The sequence below is a fragment of the Sitophilus oryzae genome, unplaced genomic scaffold, assembly GCF_002938485.1.
Source record: "Sitophilus oryzae breed Bouriz unplaced genomic scaffold, Soryzae_2.0 scaffold_771_pilon_pilon, whole genome shotgun sequence".
Taxonomy (NCBI): Eukaryota; Metazoa; Arthropoda; class Insecta; order Coleoptera; family Curculionidae; genus Sitophilus; species Sitophilus oryzae.
Window position 1 is genome coordinate 529521 of NW_022147386.1, and position 18561 is coordinate 548081.

An 18561-nucleotide genomic window follows, 5' to 3' on the forward strand; every position below is an offset into this window, starting at 1 on the left:
TACATAAATACTGTATAAATCAGTTCACATAATATGTTGTTATCCCAATAAAAATTGAATTTATTTCTATAGATAATATTATGTTACGACGTTTATTGAATTTCTCATATAACATAAAATACAGTTAACGTCTATAAAACACGCCCATAAAAAATATAAAAAATATATCAAACGCACTTGTAATTTGACGATGAATATCAATGCATTGGTAGTTTTTGTTCTTTGTATTGCCCTATCAGGGACCTTAGACTGTGAGTATGGATCCAGCAAATATATTTTACTATTCCCCCTAATATATTCTTAAGTTCACACTGAAATCTTATAGAAAAGAGGATTTTAATTTATACGGAATTATTTTTTGGTCAAATTTTTTAATTTTTTATACCTTCCCAAAAATGTATTTTGATTAGCATAAAAAATAAACTACACTCAGTGACACGAAAAACGGGCATCTTAAAATTTTCATGTATTTTAAAGTTTAATATATTTTGTTCCAATGGGCCGATTTTCATCATTTTTTAAGAAATTTGTAGCTAAATTTGACTTTTTGGCATCTCTTTCTAAATTAAAGATGCCATTTTCCATCTGTCAATTATACGAGGGGAAACAAAATGATGATATTGATTATCTTAAGGACAGAATCAAATTTAGTCAAGGAAAAGATAAGGCAAATAGCAGCACTAACGATCGATATATTAACTTATATTTTCTGTATAAAAAATGTGGATAGGTTAGTTTCATAGAATTCAAAAAATTCGAACTATGTTCTTATATTTATCTTCTATTGTAAATTATTAATTTATATTAATATCAAGCCATAGTTTCCCATTTACCCTAGGTTTGAGGAAATTCCTTAAAGTGACAATGTCACCCGGTCCCCTCTGGGCCAGTCCGATCTTGGACAGAGTATACAATTCTTAGTAATATACAGTATGTCCCCGGACTGTCTATAAAACGAGAAGTCTCGAGTTCAAAACCGGACCGAGGTTAACTTTTAATTATTTTATTTTAGTTTATATTCTGATAGTAAAGTATTAAGTAATTCTGGTGATTAAAAAAACAATTATTTAATACTTTTCTTTCAGAATATAAAAATGAAAATAAAATAAAGAGAAGTTTACCCCGAGCTGGTATTGAACTCGGGACTTCTCGCGTTATAGGCGGAACATTTATGCGCCGCGCTATGGAGACTTGTTCGATTTATATTCATTACTAGAATTGAATATAAATCGACTAAACAGACAACGACTCGCACGCTATTCCAGAGAGCATAGCAAAAGATATATTAAAGAGCCAGCTTTCTCAAAATACTTTCTCGAAAACGTTGCTAGCTCTTATCCTAAAATTCCTCACTTAGTTTTTGTTAGTAAGTTTTATCTTTTTTTTTTCATAAATCAGTAGAACGTCTAAAGTTTCATAGGAGCTGGCAGTACTTACCAAAAGAATCGTGCGGCTATGGTATAACAACCGACAAAATCATAGGAGGCATAGAGGCCGGTTTAGGACAATTTCCATGGCTTGTTCGATTGATTTATAGTGATAATAAAACAGATTATTATGGATGCGCAGGATCTATCATAAACCGTTGGCATGTTCTTACCGCGGCTCACTGCAATGCAGGCGTTTTAAAGAGAGATATGTGAGTATTACTAGACATTCTATTAGTTTTTAAAAGCAGAAATTTATTATAACTAATTTAACATTATAATAAAAATAAATAATTATAACTAATTTACAAACAACTGATGTATTGGCTGAATAAAGTGACCAGATTTTGAGCGAAGCAATGACAAAAGGCATTAGCACCCCATTCAACAGAAGTTGTGGCCTGCGGATTTCGTTTAAGGATTTGGTCAGCGGATAAAAACTTTGAGTTCGTGGAGCGGACCAATCCATTTTTCTATCCAAATCCATTTTTGCTTTTGATCAGATCGGTGTGAGAAACTATGAAGCTATAAAATGTTGAATATCCGGGAAAGTTGAGTGATTGAATGTTATTGCACCCAACAACGCCCTAATTACGCTCTCCTTTACGCGTTAACATTTTTTCGGCAATTTTATTAACTAATAATAATTAAAAGTATATTGCTATATGTCTCTTGTTTTATTCTGGGAGCCACTAATAAATTCTTTATATATAATTTATTTAGAGGTCATTGATATTTTACTATAAACTAGCTAAATATTTTTGAATATCATTTTTATTTTTTGTTCTTTGACATTATAAACATTTATAAATGTTTATTTTAACAATAAGACTGACAATATTATTTGTATAATGTTTTGTATTATCTTTTGTTTGTTTGTTTGTGTACCTTGTTTTTTTACTTTGTTTGTTAGTTTACCTTTGTCTACAAATTGAAAAATTTTTTGACAATAAAGGCATTTATTTATTTATTTATATCAGGGAAACTTAACTCTCTACCGCTATTGGTAAGCCTTGGAAGCTACCGTGCCGGAACTTTTACATAGTATGTATTATTAGGTATATAGTATAGAAATAGTAGGGAATATATTATTCCTTTAGTTAATTTACGTGAAATATACTTTCAGAAAGATGGGGCTTCCTCTCATAATTTTGAAAATCAATCAATCAATGAACTGGGACCAATGGATCCATATGATAGCCTCTCTATGATCCCCGGATTTGTCCATTCTCGATTTCTGTATTTAGGGATTTTTGAAATATGAAATATATCGTGGTAACTACAACAATGTCTGAAATGAAAACCCGCAAAATGCTATCAGGCAAGCTTTTACATATTTACAAACCCATCCCGATATAATAAATCCCGTTATGAAAAAAGAGGAAAAATATTATAAAAGATTCAGTAGTAACAGTTTAAAAGTAAAATATTTCAGTCCCAAATAAAATATTAATATGTGTATGAGTATTTTAATAAATACCATTTTGATTTTTTTTTGTTGTCTATGACGGCCTACTAATAAGAAAATGATATCTTTTAAATATTGCAGTAAATAGTGAAAATAAATATAGGGTGACATATATTTTTGGAAAGCTCGTAGCTAGACGGATCGTATGATTTATTAAATATACAGAGCGTGTTCTATTGAAAAAAAACATAACTTTAGTTCACTTTTTCAAAAATATTTGTTTCGAACAAAAATATACTACGCCACTGTATTCTACGTAAAAAGTTCTAAAGAATCAGTTTTCACCTTCTCGATACCTTTCATAACAACGGTGATACAGAGGCTATCCCAAATTGCAAAATTTTCAAAAAGACCTGTAGCTCAGAAACGAAGATGGCTATAAAAATGTTGTTTACGGCATCTTCCGTTTGATAAAAAAGTGGCACAGGTTTGTGCAAACCACACCTATCTTTACGAATAACGGAGATGAATAACTGTATTATTTCAACTAAAGTGGGACACCCTGTACGTTAAAATGGGAAATATCTTTCAAAGAAAAATACTGAAAAACCTTTTATTTTAGTACTATTTTGCTCCCACTCGTTAATATTTTCTAAGATAACATAATTTTGAATCGATTGACTTCAATTGACGGTGTAACAAAACTTTCAAGATTTGTCCGTTATGGTAGTGTGGCCTCTATATAATAATTATAATTAAGATAAATTATTGAGCGGTAGGCAAAACTTGGATTAATGAGAACACCGTCTTTTTAGAGCGTAACTATAGTTTATAGTTTATATATAAAAACAAAATATAACCAGCTAAAAATAGAAATTAAGGTATGGCACTTTTATGTTAAGGATTCTTTCTAAATTCAGTTAATATAAAACTCTATTGCCACTTGCCTTATTACGTCAACAACCGTCAACAATACATCAACAACAGGAACCTGTCTAAGACTTCGTTGATCCCATTGTAGATCTACCCATTCGGTTTTGGACTCATTTTTTGGATTGAACCACTCGACCGGTTATCACAGTGTTCTTTTAAATAGCTTAATATTTTAGTAAAAATGTGAGACAAAGAAATAAAATGCCGATTTTTCAGAACACCTAACTATATTTAATATAAATAAATAAATAAATAAAGAAAAAAAATTAACAACAAAACATTTATAATTAATGAAATATAAAGAAAAAGAAAGAAATTTAATAAAAAATAATTAATGAATGAAATTAAAACTCAGAGATGATAAAGTTAAAAATACAAAATATTCTTCTTATTAGTCTAATCTAAATTATCTAAAATTAACATACAATTCAAATCACTTAGAATTATCGTTGTAAGAAAATTAATATGTTAAAAAAATATTAACTGAACAATTAAATTTAAATTAGAATTTAATAAAAAGAACAATTGCAAAATAATCACTTATGCGATGACATTTAAATTTTACTAAAGCCTTTAGAACAGAAAGTCTTGGATCATTAATATAGAAAAAAATATTAGAGAAAATCTAAAACAACAATTGAAAATCTTTATACCTGAAAAGTTTAGAATTTCCTAACTTGAGTCAATATCATTTGAGAAAATCTTTAGATAGAGAACTTACTAAAATAATTAAAAAGACCACTGGATAATATAAGTTCTACACGGAGTAAATTCGACCGTCTAATTTAAAAGTCAGTACCGAACTGATCCAAAAAACTATTTTCCTAACCTTCGAAATCTTTAAAATGGGTGGGTAAAAAGAATAGGGAACCACCAAAAACCGAGCCATTCTCAAATCCTCCCCGGGTTCGCTTTTCAGGAACCGTTTGATTGGTCTGAGAAAACTTCAACTACCCTGTCGTTCCCGGTCTAGTTCACCCTACTTTTCATAGATGTCGTTACTATGACCATTTCTACTTTATTTTTCAAACTATTACTAATATCCGTGTAAATATTATAATTACCGTAAACACAATTACACATGATTAAATCTAACCCTAACTAATATATATTTCAAGATCTGTCCTTAAAAAAAAAATCACATTTTTAATTTGATTTCATTAGATTTCCCTATTTCATCTTATATGTTTATTTATTTCACAAAATTTTGGTTATTTTGGATAAAAAAAGGGGGACAATCCTTAACTTTCAGAATATCATTACGTGAACTTTACTTTAATATTTAAATTAACAATTATACTTGATTTTATCCAAAATCTGTTTGTATTGGCTCGTGGGAGTTCTATCGTGAGAAGGGTGTCGTCTTAGATAGTCCGATTTGAATTTGTATTCCGTTTGCAGATTTGTGATACAATATTGGGCGATACCTTAAAATTTTCATAATACCACACAGATTCCGAGAATCGATGGGCCCTCTCTCGCAAATGCGTCTGAGGGAAGAAACAACCCCCTATATTCACCCCCTTGTAAAATAATGGAAATTCGCTTAATAAAATGTATTGAATATATTTTAATTTTAACAACGAGTATTTTTTAATACAAAACTGTTTTTGGAACTTGTAAATACTTCCAATTGTTCCACCCCTAAATCATTGGGGGTTGAAAATATACGATTACGCCATATAATCAATGCCTAACCTATAAATGTCAGTTTTGTTTTAAATAGCAATAAGTATTAAAAAAACCTTCTTGGCTATATAAGTGTTGATGTTTATAGAAACACTGATGAATGTTTATATAGATGTTCATTAATATTTATATATCAAATTAAACAGAGATAGAGAAACGGTATATAAATGTTTGTTAAATGAGGCATTTTTGTAGCAAGAGGGAGAGGGCAAGGGCAATTTTATCCAACAGTATAACACTCGTCATCCGTTGAGTCCTCCGAATCCAAGCTGGTTTCCTCTACAAAACCGACATTTGCACAAGTACCAACGTTTCCTTCATATGCACACATCTCTGTGCATACCACACTTAAGTGGCACATTTGCAGCGTTGGGAGCAATTAGTTTTGGAACATGAGCATCTCACTAAATTTAACACTTCATCAGCGGCGCAGGAAAGATCACCCATTATGGGTTCAAATTCACCATTAACCAATTTCCACCCATATTTCGCTGGTGGTGGTAAACAAGGATGGGGAAGTATATCTCTATACCATTCCATGCATTGATAATGGCATCTCAGTATTGCTGGTTTCAGAGCTACTAAGGTTGGTGGCATATTATCGCTGGAATTTTGTTTTTGGCTAACGATCCACCATCTCAGGTCGGATAACTTGCTAAAGCTTTTCTTTGTTGATGAATACACACTGCAAATAAAAGATTCGATTCCTTCAATAACAGATTCAGTTAATCTTTCATTTTTCCCAAGAGCAGCTAACGCCTGAAGTGTAGATGGAGGAGCTGTTAGAAACTTTTTCCAAAAGCTAATTTTTGATTTACCTTGTACCACTACCGTCAGCTCCTGACAATGCGTGAAGTCCTGGAAGAGCTTCTACCTTTAACTCTCCCAACGAATCATAAATTGGTCGTAAACGTATTTCCTGATTACTTGATCCGATGCTTACAAAGTTTGTGTTTTCTGGAAACAAAGGAAAACGTCTCAAAGCAAGTAACAAAACGTCAGTATCTGGTGAAAATATTTTTATCCTATTGACTCCTCTCTTAGACGCATGTACAGAATGAAGTATTAATTTTGGATCAGCTTCTTCATGTGAGCTCTGCAAGTCCGTCATATTGTCACAAGTAGTTATAGCCAATATGAAATTTTCCAAGGAACATAACACTTTGCGATTAGTTTCATTTCCCAGTGATATTAGATGTTCTGAGAAATATTGTGTAATTTCCCCTTTCGTCGATGCATGAGAGCAGTTTTTAGATTTGTGTTTTTAAGACTAGTTTTATCACTAACTATATATTGTATAGAGTCTGCTCCTTTTTGCCTTCTGACCCTTTCCATTGATTTCAAAGAGTCGTGTTTATACGAGTCAAAAACAACGTGAATTTCAGAATATGTAGAATATTTTTTTAAAATCTTGGTTGAAAACTGATTTGACAAATCAGAAAAGTATTCCACATTTTTAAAGGATAACATTTTCATTTCTGCCATACCATCGACAACTGCTACACTATAAGGCTGTTTTAAGCCTTATAGTGTAGCTATCTACATCCACATCACTAATTTTAGAATCATTGTGAACAAGCTTTGCCAGAAGATGTCTAATTTTACCTTTTCCCTGGCCATGAATCATTGAGCCATCGGGATAAAATAAAGACCGTGGCAAGGCAGTTAATTTATATTTTCCAATAATCTCCTTTAAGTTTAAATCAGCACGACTTCTACATATAAGAACGCATCGTGAAAACATGCTTAAATCTTGTTTAAGCTCTAGTATCCCTGAGTTGGTTTTTATAAAAATTATAAACATTATAAAAATATTATAAAAATTATAAAAATATTAAAATAACGCTAAAAAGTGAAAAATATAAAACCATAATATAACTTTATAACAACTTAATAAGAAAGTGTGCTTGGGGTAAGAAAACTACATTCGCATGTTCTTACACTTTATTTAAACAATGAAGTTGTGCTTACTTTAGATATTTATTAAACTTATTTATTTATTAAAACATAAAAAAAACTTTTTTATATTAGGGGTGACATATTATAAAGGGTGAATACCACCCTCTGATACTCCAGTGCAAATTTTAATTTAGATTTATTTTAAAATTTGAAACATGACAAGAATATAGTATTTTTAAGTAACACGCATACATTAAAAGTTACCCCTTTACGTCGCAAGGGGTAAAACTCACCCCATCTTAAATCAAAAAAGAGTTTTTAAAATTATGCAACAAGTTGTTTCCATAATTTCATTTAATTTAATTTTTGTTCCTTTAGGGGTGTTAAAGGGGTAAAATATACCCCTCTACCATATTTGCGAGAGAGGACCCATCAATATTCATATTCTACAAGGTTTTCTGAAGATTTTAAGGTATGGCACAATCACAAATCTGCACACGGGATCCCATATTTGACAAATTGAAACCGGACTAAGAGTTTTATTGCTTTCTAGGGGTTTTGCTTATATGATTGATGCTAGTCGTATGTTTCTAGCAGTTTCAAAGCAAGTATTATATTAATTTATGGACGTGGGATTTTAAACGTAACGGAAATATATTTAGTTTTTCTCCGAAAAACTGGTCCTTCATTCTGAACAGTTTTTACGATCTTCTGAAAAAATACAAATTTAAGGGCGGAAACACATGTAAAACTTTTTACAAGCTAGGTTTGGACGGACAATGTTACTAAGTTCATCAATTTCAGTTCACAGTTCATCAATTTCGTTCACAGTTCATCAATCATTCAATCACAGTTCATCAATTTCGAACAATAATTCGAAAAAAACTATTTTTTGTATTTTAGCAAGTCTATCCTAGTAGGAGAAAATTTTATGGCCACTGAGATAGACTGTGAAGGTGATTTTTGTGCACCGAAACCTGTAATCATACCTATAGAAGTCGTAATAAACCACTATGTTTATCCAAAACGTATTACGGCCACCGCTCTTGGAGATATTGCTGTCGTAAGAACAAAGTCCCCCATTATCTTTAATGGTAGGTACATTATATACAGAGAAGACCAGGCTACTAGTAACATAGCAAGTTGCCGGACGAATTTACGTTTACCCGTTTTGCGTTCGTACTCGAGATTCACTGCCGGCTAGTCGGTTGGTTAGGCAGTACGCAATTGCAGTGGTGCCTGGACTGGTCTGTCATGACAGACTAGGAATACGACTCGAGGAGTGCCGAGTATTTATTATTTTCATTTTAAGTGTTTACCTTCACTTAAGGTAACATTTAATATGAAAATACTTAAATATTTATTATTTGAGTGTGTTTACAAGCCAAAACTAAAAATAAATAAATTCGCTAAACCCAAAAAAAACTAAAATATTACTCTAAATAAAAAAAAGTTATAACAAGTGTTCAAAAAGACCACCTTCTTGTGCTAGACAGAAGCCTAGGCGGTCGTAAAATCCCCGTCTGACATTGCCTAACATATTAGGACTAATAGTTTGGAAAGCCTCTCGTATTTTTACTTGAAGCTCATCCAGATTATTAGCCCTATTATGACCATACACTTTGGATTTTACATAACACCACAAAAATAAGTCATTGGGAGAAAGATCTGGTGATCTAGCGGGTCACAAAATAGTTCCATATCCACTAATTAAACGGTTGGGAAAAGTATTGTTCAAATATTCGTGAACAATACGGGCATTGTGGGCAGGACAACCACCTCAGCAATTTGATTACTTGAAAACGGGGGATTTTGATCCGCGGTAGCACAACTCCTGTTCTTCACTAATCAACACATCGGGCTTTTTTGTTTTTGTGAGAACACGCACCCATGTGTTACAAAATTATTAATAACTCTTGATACAGTAGGTAAAGATGGAATTGGCCTGTCTACAAAAGTTTGTGGAAAAATTGTTTGTATATCCCGAAAAGACCTATTTTGGAAATACCATTTTACAATTTAATTTTTTTCACGAACTTCGCAAACATTCATTATTTTACTTAAAAAATAAATTTTACACGAGAACTGTCGCGAGAATCTATGTATTCGTTTTGGCTATTAAAACACGAATAAATACAAATTCTGAAACATTCTTATCACATATCTACCTATTTTTATTTTATCGCATTTTTTCGCCTGCTTTTTATTCGGCGGACGGGTATACGCTAATTCGTCCGGTTCTGCCTATGTTACTACTACGGTGATCCGGTCTGTATGTCAAACCTTAAGAGTCTATAGAGATATACAGGGTTGTTCACCACATATGACACGGAGTATTGTACTATATTAACGATTAGATTTTTACAAATTATAAGTTTTGGGTTCGTTGAAGGTCTATTAGAGCTACAATTTAAAAATATTTTTACAAGATACAGAGTGTCACAAATAAGTAAAAAATATTATAGTTGTATTTTTTTAAATAGAACACCCTGTATATTATTCTATTTTTGGATTCTACGATTGAAATAAAGGTAAATTTGATTAAGGTTTATCACACTTAAACATTACCGTTTTTGAAATATTTTCAATTTTATGAAATTGCAGTAAAAATTTTAAGGCTTTATTTCTCCCAGAGTATCAAAGTTTTTAATATTAAATATTTAGTGAAGATTATTTATTGATAAGATATTGTGTTTCAATAATAAAAATTTTACAAGAGTGTCCAAAAATTTATATTAAATAATTACTAGCTTTAAACGGCAATAACTTGTTTAATTTAAATGGAACACCCTATATATTTTACGTGAATCAGATGCACAATGTAATTGTCTATCAAATTGTATTATACCATTATTTACCCATCTCTTCAAGTTTTCGTAGAAAATGCATTTTCTTATAATTTAGACCTCATTTATCACTATACCTATGGAATATTGACATTTCAGATTTTTTATAGCACCATAATATGTACAAAATGTACAGGTGGTAAATATTGCAAGCCCATTGGCATACAAAAAACACTATTTAAATCTTTGTAAAAGAGTATACCAATTAAATATACCACCATTATTTCCTACCAAAAACACCAAAACTTAAATTGTTTTAATTAATAAATTATTCTAAATAAATGTGGATTTGGCTCAGAAATCAATATAATAATAAGTTATGAAAATGAATGTGTCTGTTTTTATAAATAATAAGCATTCGTCAATAAATGAAATAAAATTTATAAGGTGTTACTTTTTACCACACTGTCTAATACACACACAAAATTCAGTTTTTTAGTATTTGGAGCAATTATTACTACAACGTAAACAGTCAATTAATGTAGTTTAAATACTGAGATCATATTAATTGGTCCTCTGTAACAAAAAATATTTAAACAGTTTTTTTATTTTTTTAATTAAATAAGCGAACTATATCGACAATATTAGTATCTGTACCCTTTGAAAATTTGTTACATCTTTAAAAAAATAACCTAAAATGTCAATATTCCATGGGTATAGTGATAAATGAAGTCTAAATTATAAGAAAATGCATTTTCTATGAAAACTTGAGGAGATGGGTAAAATGGAACAATACAATTTGATAGACAATTACATTGTGCATCTGATTCACGTAAAATATATAGGGTGTTCCATTTAAATTAAACAAGTTGTTGCCGTTTAAAGCTAGTAATTATTTAATATAAATTTTTGGACACTCTGTATAAGGTAGTAAAATTTTTATTATTGCAAGACAATATCTGATCAATAAATAATCTTCAGTAAATATTTAGTATTAAAAACTTTGATACCCTTGGAGAAATGAAGCCTTAACATTTTTACTGCAATTTTATAAAATTGAAAATATTTCAAAAACGGTAAGGTTTAAGTGTGATAAACCTTAATCAAATTTACCTTTATTTTAATCGTAGAATCTAAAAATAGAATAATATACAGGGAGTTCCATTTAAAAAAATACAACTATAATATTTTTTACTCATTTGGGACACTCTGTATCTTGTAAAAAGATTTTTAAATTGTAGCTCTAATAGTCCTTCAACGAACCCAAAACGTACAATTTGTAAAAATCTAATCGTTTAGTTACAATACTCCGTGTCGTATGTGGTGAACAACCCTGTATATTATCCTTATATTACCTTAATCTAAGTCTATTACGCTGTACTGTTCGGGCCGCTCTCAGGGGTCAGGTAAAGCGGGTGTGTGGCCGAAGGAAATATATATTATATTTCAGAAATCTGCCTAGGCTTAGCCCGATCGTGTCGTGTTAAGCCATACCCAAAATTCCAAACACACGTGCTTTGATTAAAGTTTGGTTAAGGTTTGCAGAGCTTCAGCATTTGCCATAAAATAGCGAGCAATTTGTTACAAAACCATATAAATTATCTATCACTGTAATCACAGAACTTCAATCTATTTCCGTATTGTCACGGAATTTTAAATTATGTCTTTATTTTCGAGAAAATTTAGTCCAAACATCAGGAATATTTTGTTGATGTTTGACCATCAAAATCTAAAAAATAAAGAAGTTGTCTAAAATGTGCTACAATACGGACATAGTATAATCCTTTATCTTTAATTTCCTTCTCCATTTGTGTAAAAATAACTAGCCAGTTTTACATAAAACTGTGATAAAACGTTAAATGCCGAACGCTTATTTTGCTACTTTTTCGGACTAGTAAAATGGGCTCTTAAAACTCCATTAAGTTACTTCATCAGCTCTCATTGCCATTGTCAAGAATTTCTAGGTTACACAGAGTAAACCTGACCAGTTCTAATCACAGCCTATTCCTAACCATGCAGCTTACCGACTGACGATTATTTGCACGAAAATCTGCATAAATACCTAGATATTTGCTATATCTTATTTTATGTATCAAGCTCCGACTGCTGGCATGTGTACGGCATAGTAGGCAAGACAAGGATACTGAATAAACTAAGATACCCAGATGCTACTGAATAAGCTGTGATAAAACATTTTTGATCATGCTTTGTAACTTTTTTTTGTAATCGTATTTGTTCTGTAGATTTTATTCGGCCGATATGTTTACCAACTGACACGATTATAAGGAATATTAAAGCTGAAATGTCCCTTGGAACAGAAATACAAGTGGCAGGTTGGGGGTTGACTGATGCAGTTACCGTTGAAATACCCTCCAATATGATGCATGTCACTATGCCAGTAGTGTCATTGAACGACTGTAGGAGAAGGTATACGGCACATATCAATTATTCACAGATATGCATAGGTGAATGTAAGTATAGTGGTTTCCTTGGGAAAAAAACAAAAATTCAATAATGTAATTTTATCGTTTCTTTGAATGTCGTAGATAATGATTCACTATTGAAACTAAAATAATTTCGCACGTCCATTGTCTTTATCCATTTTTATTAACACCAGTGTAATTTCATACAAACAAGTGCCACACTAATCTATTTTCTAAAACTACTGAGCTTTTATGCAACAGCCCCGCATTCTCCCGTTAAGAAGTTGGATGCAGTCAACAGTGAGGTGGTCCACTTAGAATGCCTGCATTGGTGCGTTTTATCAGAGGTTGTCATATGGTAGATCTTTCCGTACTAGGATTGCTAAAACTTTTATTATTGTTGGCTATAAAACCGGCTTCTTTTAATTTACGTTTTTTCCAATGAGGTTCCCTATGGACAACATTCCCGAGCTTCCGACCCAGGGGGTAAGTACATGACCAATTTCTGTACACCAAAAGGCAATGAATGCCTCGATTACTCGAATATTGCCTCGCAATGCCCCTTCCTACTCAATCATGTCCGACAATGCCCTACATTGCTCAACAATGCCGTATTGCCCATTAATGCCTCGTATTGTCCAACATTGCCTGGCCTCGTATTGTTAAAAAACTACACATAACAGAAATATAAAAACTAAATTCGCTTTCGCAAAAACAACTTAGGACTAATAACAGACGAACAGTTTATATTTATAGGTAGGTATAGAAACTGCAGACAGGCAACTTTTCCCTAATTTAACCGACCGTATAGATCTTTCCATTTTGGAGATAGCAATAGTGGTATCGCTTAAAATGAACTCCCATATACATACTGCGACAAGAACTACACTGAATACCTACTCCGAAACAATAAACAAGCTGGCTGGAGCTAGAGCGTCGACCCGTTGCGCTGACGACTGCAAGCCGTTTGAGTGTTGGTGACGTAATCACGTAATAAAAGTGATGGTGGGAGGATGCGCGCGCAATATACTTAGCTTAAATATTGCACCACATTGCCCTTTCAATGATTCATATTGCCCAATAATGCCTCACAGTACCTTGTATTTCCCAACAATGTCTCATAATACCCCCGCAGTGCCCCACAATCAGGGTTCGGAAAACTACATGTTACTTTTAAAAACTACATAAACTACATTACATGTAGTTAATGTAGTTTATGTAGAGGGTGTAGTTTATGTAAGTTTTGTATGTAACTTTCAAATATCAAAGGTTTGAGGTGAGGTTTTAATAAGTTGAAGCTTTAAAAACACATAATGTATTTAAGAAAACAGAAGAAATATGGCTTTAAATATAATATTTACATCATATTATCTCTATTACACCTCATACAAAGGAAAATTATTCATAATATCAATACATAGTTTATTAACGTAGTTTTCATGTAGTTAATGAACGAGAAAAGACGTAGTTTTTGAAGAAAAACTACACGTAGTTAATCAGGTAAATTACGTCTTAATTAACTACTTCCGAACCCTGCCCACAATGCCCCGCAATACCCGACAATGCCTAATGCTCTGCAATGCCTGACATTGCCCCGCACTGCCCGACAATGCCCCTAGGTTGCACACCGCATTGCCCCATGTACTTACTCCCTGTTCCGACCACTTTAGATTGTGCTGTTTTGACTTCGTTGTATCACCTTTTTGTACATGTTTTTTGCGCTCGCTAAGTCATACATTTAGGACGTTTAGTCTCTCCAATATACGACTCCCCGCATTCACAAGGTACCCGGTAGATGGCACTTTTTCTCTTGGTTCTTGTGGTTCTGGCACAAGGTTCCGGCCTGGTTTTTGTTAGGACGCTTCTTAGAGTTGATCCAAATTTGAAGACTTTTAATGCTATACTATATAAGAAAAGTTTTAACGTTATACATTTTGGCTATTCGTCTAATCTTTTTTGACGTTTCTTTTACATAATATAGAATGGTCAAGAGAGAGAGAGAGAGAGAGAGAGAGAGAGAGAGAGAGAGAGAGCATGGTCAGAGGTCGATGAACCAATGAGAATGAGTCAGTTTTACAATTTGATAAAATTGTGTCTAGAGACTTCTCACTTTCTCAGAGTAACCATTCTGAAGCAAATCCGTTTTAATATTATTTAATTGAACATTAAGTGATAATATAATGTTTGCTCGATGACATAAAGTTTTAACTAGTGTTCAACATGTTTAATAAAATAAATAAAGACAATGGAAGTCCGAAATTTTAATTTCAATCTAATTCTCTTTTAATTTATTTTTTTTTATTATTATTTCACCTTTTTCTTTTCGTATTTTTCTTTATTCTTTGTTTTTTTCCGGTATATTTTCCTTTAATATTTATAAATATCTTCTAGCTTTTGGAAAGGATTCCTGTGTTGGTGATTCTGGTGGACCAGCTATGAAGGCTATCACATTAGATGGCCCACCAAAATACTACCTTATGGGAATAGTTTCGTACGGTGCCAGGTTGTGCGGCACTAGTGTTGCTATCTACACCAATGTTACTTACTATATGGATTGGATTTTAGATCAGATCACGAAATAAACATAGAATAACATTTCCAGCTGTTATAAAATTATTTAAATAAAGAATTTATTAAAATACAGACAGATTAGCTAAGTAAGCACTAAAACTAGTTTTATTTAAAAAAAATAGGTTATTTAGACTTATTGTTATTATTTGTTTTATTTAGATCTGGAAAAATTGTATAAAGCCCCATACTCACACTTCGCCCATTTGCTTCGTCCCTTTGTAAATTCGTTTCGTCCATGCGATTTTAGAAATTCACCCATTATGCATAACAGTAACAACACACCACAATTTTTTTTTAAATAGCAGCTATGTTTTCATTTCGAAATATCTAGTAACCTCTAAAATTTTTCAAAAATCCGAAAGGGGCATAATTTTGATTTTATAAAACTGCAATTCTTTGTCGTGTCCTAGATACCCATCGAGAATGTCCAAAATAACTGACCCCCTACCGGGTGCGTCTCAAAAGTGGCTCACCCCCTATAACTTTTTTATTTTTTCAGATAACAAAACGAGATTTGTTCTTTTAGTATATGACATAAATTAGGATTGATTGACGTATTCAGTTAATTGTTTTTGGTCACTTTCTGTTTCACTGGAAATGACAACACCTTTTGATTTTTAAATGACACCCTCGATATTTTTTGCTATATTTGATAGAAAATGACACTCTGAATAGAATGACATATCATATGTTAACTTTTGACATTTTCGCATATGGTTTATTTGAAATTGTAACATGCGGTTTATAACGACAATTTGACTCGAAATACCAAAAGTGTGTCGTACTAAATTATTTGTAAAAAATGCTTTTTCCAGATATGCTAATGAGCCACTTCCATTTGAAAAAAATGACATATGATTAAAAATACGATTTGGGTATCTTTAACCGGCCAGGACAAGCCACGAAAAAAATTAGATGATCAAATTTATTTTTCCAAGGCTCCTTGATTAAAAATTAGTATTTTTAAAGCAGCCATGGCACTCTAGATTGAAATTTAAAATACGATTTGTTTTTAAACGAAAATGTCAAAAGTTGACATATGATATGTCATTCTACTCAGAGTGTCATTTTCTATCGAATAAAGTAAAAATATACCGAGGGTACCATTTAAAAAACAAAAGTTGTAGTCATTTCCGACTATTTTTGAACAGCAGCCTGAAGCTACAGCCACCGACCTTTTTTTGATTCGAAGATGGAGAAATATTGCTGTTAAAAATTTACGTTGTAAAACAAAACAGTCCACACTAGATTCTTTTTATTTCACTTAGATTGTTTTTTTTTACTTTCACGTCCGCTTATCCGAAAATTCGATTACCCGAACCGGGTACGGTCCCGCACGTTTCGGATAATCGAGAGTCTACTGTAAACTTAAAAGAAATTATAAACTAGTCGATTTTACTCTCGATTTTACTTCGTAGGAATGATTTATTACTAATTAAAAGTAGATTTATCTGTTCTTGCATGAATTTAAAATAAAATTGAATTTTAATAATATAAATTGTTTTTTTTTCTAATAAAGCCGAAAAAGATCAATATGACTGAACAAGCTGCAGATGAGTCAACAATAGAGTACCTAAAGTTTATTATGTCATTTATATTGAAACTTATGAAACATGACATACTAATTAAAATTTGAATTGCTTTGTAAAACCCATCAGAAAAATAATAAAATATAAATGGTGTGCCATTTAAAAAATCTGAGAAATTTTGATTTTAAATGGTAAGTAGTTTTATATAAAAGTATATTATACTAATATGAGTATGGGGGCTTTGTTGGCTTATAATATATCGTCAAACCCTGTTCCGGATTTTTGTGACCATGATTTTTTTCTCCCGTAGCTACGATATGCTTGAAAGAGATTTTTTACATTTTCTTTATTTCGTTGATGCCAATCCCCATTTTTTCAGATATTTTTGTAAATGAACCATGCACACTATTTCACTTGTGTCTAGCCCTAGCAGGCAACTGTTAAGCCCGAGCAATCACGTTAGGGTTTTTGACAAACACAAATGAATTAACACACTCCAAATAACCACGCTAACCGACCTGATTGGTCAAGCTTAATAGTTGACTTCTAGGACTAGACACTTCTACTATTTCTATTTTTTATTTTTGTCGCTAGGATTACATTAGCAGAAAATTACAAAAGTAAGAAATACAAATTATTAAATTATTATTAAACTATAAAAGATATTTGTAAGGTTCAAGACTTACTTGGAAAAACGCAAGTATCCCTGAAAAATCAGTAATAAAATAATAAATTACGAAAAATCGGATGGACCCATTAGATACAGAGCTTGTTTGGAGTCAGCGACACTGACTTTCCGCAACATGACGTCACCACTAATGAAGCGTATTGGATGCCCAACTCAACCGCCACCTAACTCAACCACCATCCCTGCACCCCGAAAAAATACTACGAATCGCGTTTCTAATGGTAGGTGTTACCACGTTTACTTTCTTTTCAGTATTGAGATATTTCAAAATTTTATACTATTATTTTATTAAAATATAAAAATAGATTAAAATTGTAAATAATATTATATAGATATGTTACGGTTAAAATGGATACTTGGCTAGTTTTCAAACTAGCCAGCTATAACAGCGCTACTATAAAGTGCTGTTATTTTGTTGGTTAGGTGTTAGTTTGCGGTGATGGTTGTGCCGTTTGTTTGAAAAAAAATGTTTGCGAAAACTTTCTGTCTAAAATAGATTACAATGGAATTAGGAAGCATTTTCAAAATACCCGAAATTTGTTTGTTTCCAAATATCTAGTAAGCCATAAACTTTTTCAAAAATCCGAACGACACATCTGTTGTCCTCACAAAACTGCAATTCTTTCCCCATTTTACCGACTCTCTAGCTCCAGTAGTTTCAGAGATACCCACAGGACCGCGTTAAGGTGTACTGATACCCTAGACACCATTTATTTTGCCGGTCAACTAATAAAAATTCCAGTAAAATTAGTTAGACGTGGTTATACCTATATACTGTCCAGGGGCGGATACAGGAATTTATTTTAGGGGGGGCCCAAAATAAAAAGTAATGTAGAATATGCTTTTTAGTGCGCCATTTTTAACCCAAAAGCCTAATATTTAACACAAGTCACAGATTTTAAGGGGGGCCCGGGTCCCATGGGCCCCCCTCTGTATCCGCCACTGATACTGTCAACAAACGGAAATATTTTATTGACTTTTAAAAGAAGTTGATGCTTTTTGTAAAAAAATTACATATGTTATGGAGATTCAAAAGAATATTCAAGGAAATTCAAAAGAATATTCAAGGAAATTCAAAAAGCCCCATTTACTAAAATATATTACCATATGTATATTCTTACAGTATTATTATTGTCAACAAATGGAAATATAAACAGAAGAAAAATGAACTTGGGTGAAATGATTAATTGATATACAGACATCAAATC

General features: G+C 32.1%; 2 protein-coding genes across 2 annotated transcripts in view; both read left to right on the plus strand.

The window, feature by feature from the left end:
- Positions 1-119: 119 nt before the first annotated feature.
- LOC115888482 (spaetzle-processing enzyme-like) lies at positions 120-15223 on the plus strand. The gene is made up of 5 exons (XM_030908227.1): positions 120-251; positions 1399-1639; positions 8260-8450; positions 12386-12613; positions 14957-15223. Exons 1-5 carry the CDS (start codon positions 191-193, stop codon positions 15145-15147), a joined length of 912 nt encoding a protein of 303 aa, XP_030764087.1. The 5' UTR covers positions 120-190; the 3' UTR covers positions 15148-15223.
- A 2245-nt stretch (positions 15224-17468) lies between these two features.
- LOC115888508 (CLIP domain-containing serine protease 2-like) overlaps positions 17469-18561 on the plus strand; it is a 29486-nt gene continuing 28393 nt past the window's right edge. The window contains exon 1 of the mRNA XM_030908258.1: positions 17469-17574. Within this exon, the coding sequence (XP_030764118.1) occupies positions 17469-17574 (106 nt within the window). The remainder of the gene's footprint in view (positions 17575-18561) is intronic.

Coding starts and splice junctions, on each gene's coding strand:
- LOC115888482 (XM_030908227.1), top strand. CDS start 191: ATGAATATCAATGCATTGGTAGTTTTTGTTCTTTGTATTGCCCTATCA. Junction 8,451..12,385: donor GTCCCCCATTATCTTTAATG/GTAGGTACATTA, acceptor TTTGTTCTGTAG/ATTTTATTCGGCCGATATGT. Junction 12,614..14,956: donor ACAGATATGCATAGGTGAAT/GTAAGTATAGTG, acceptor AATATCTTCTAG/CTTTTGGAAAGGATTCCTGT.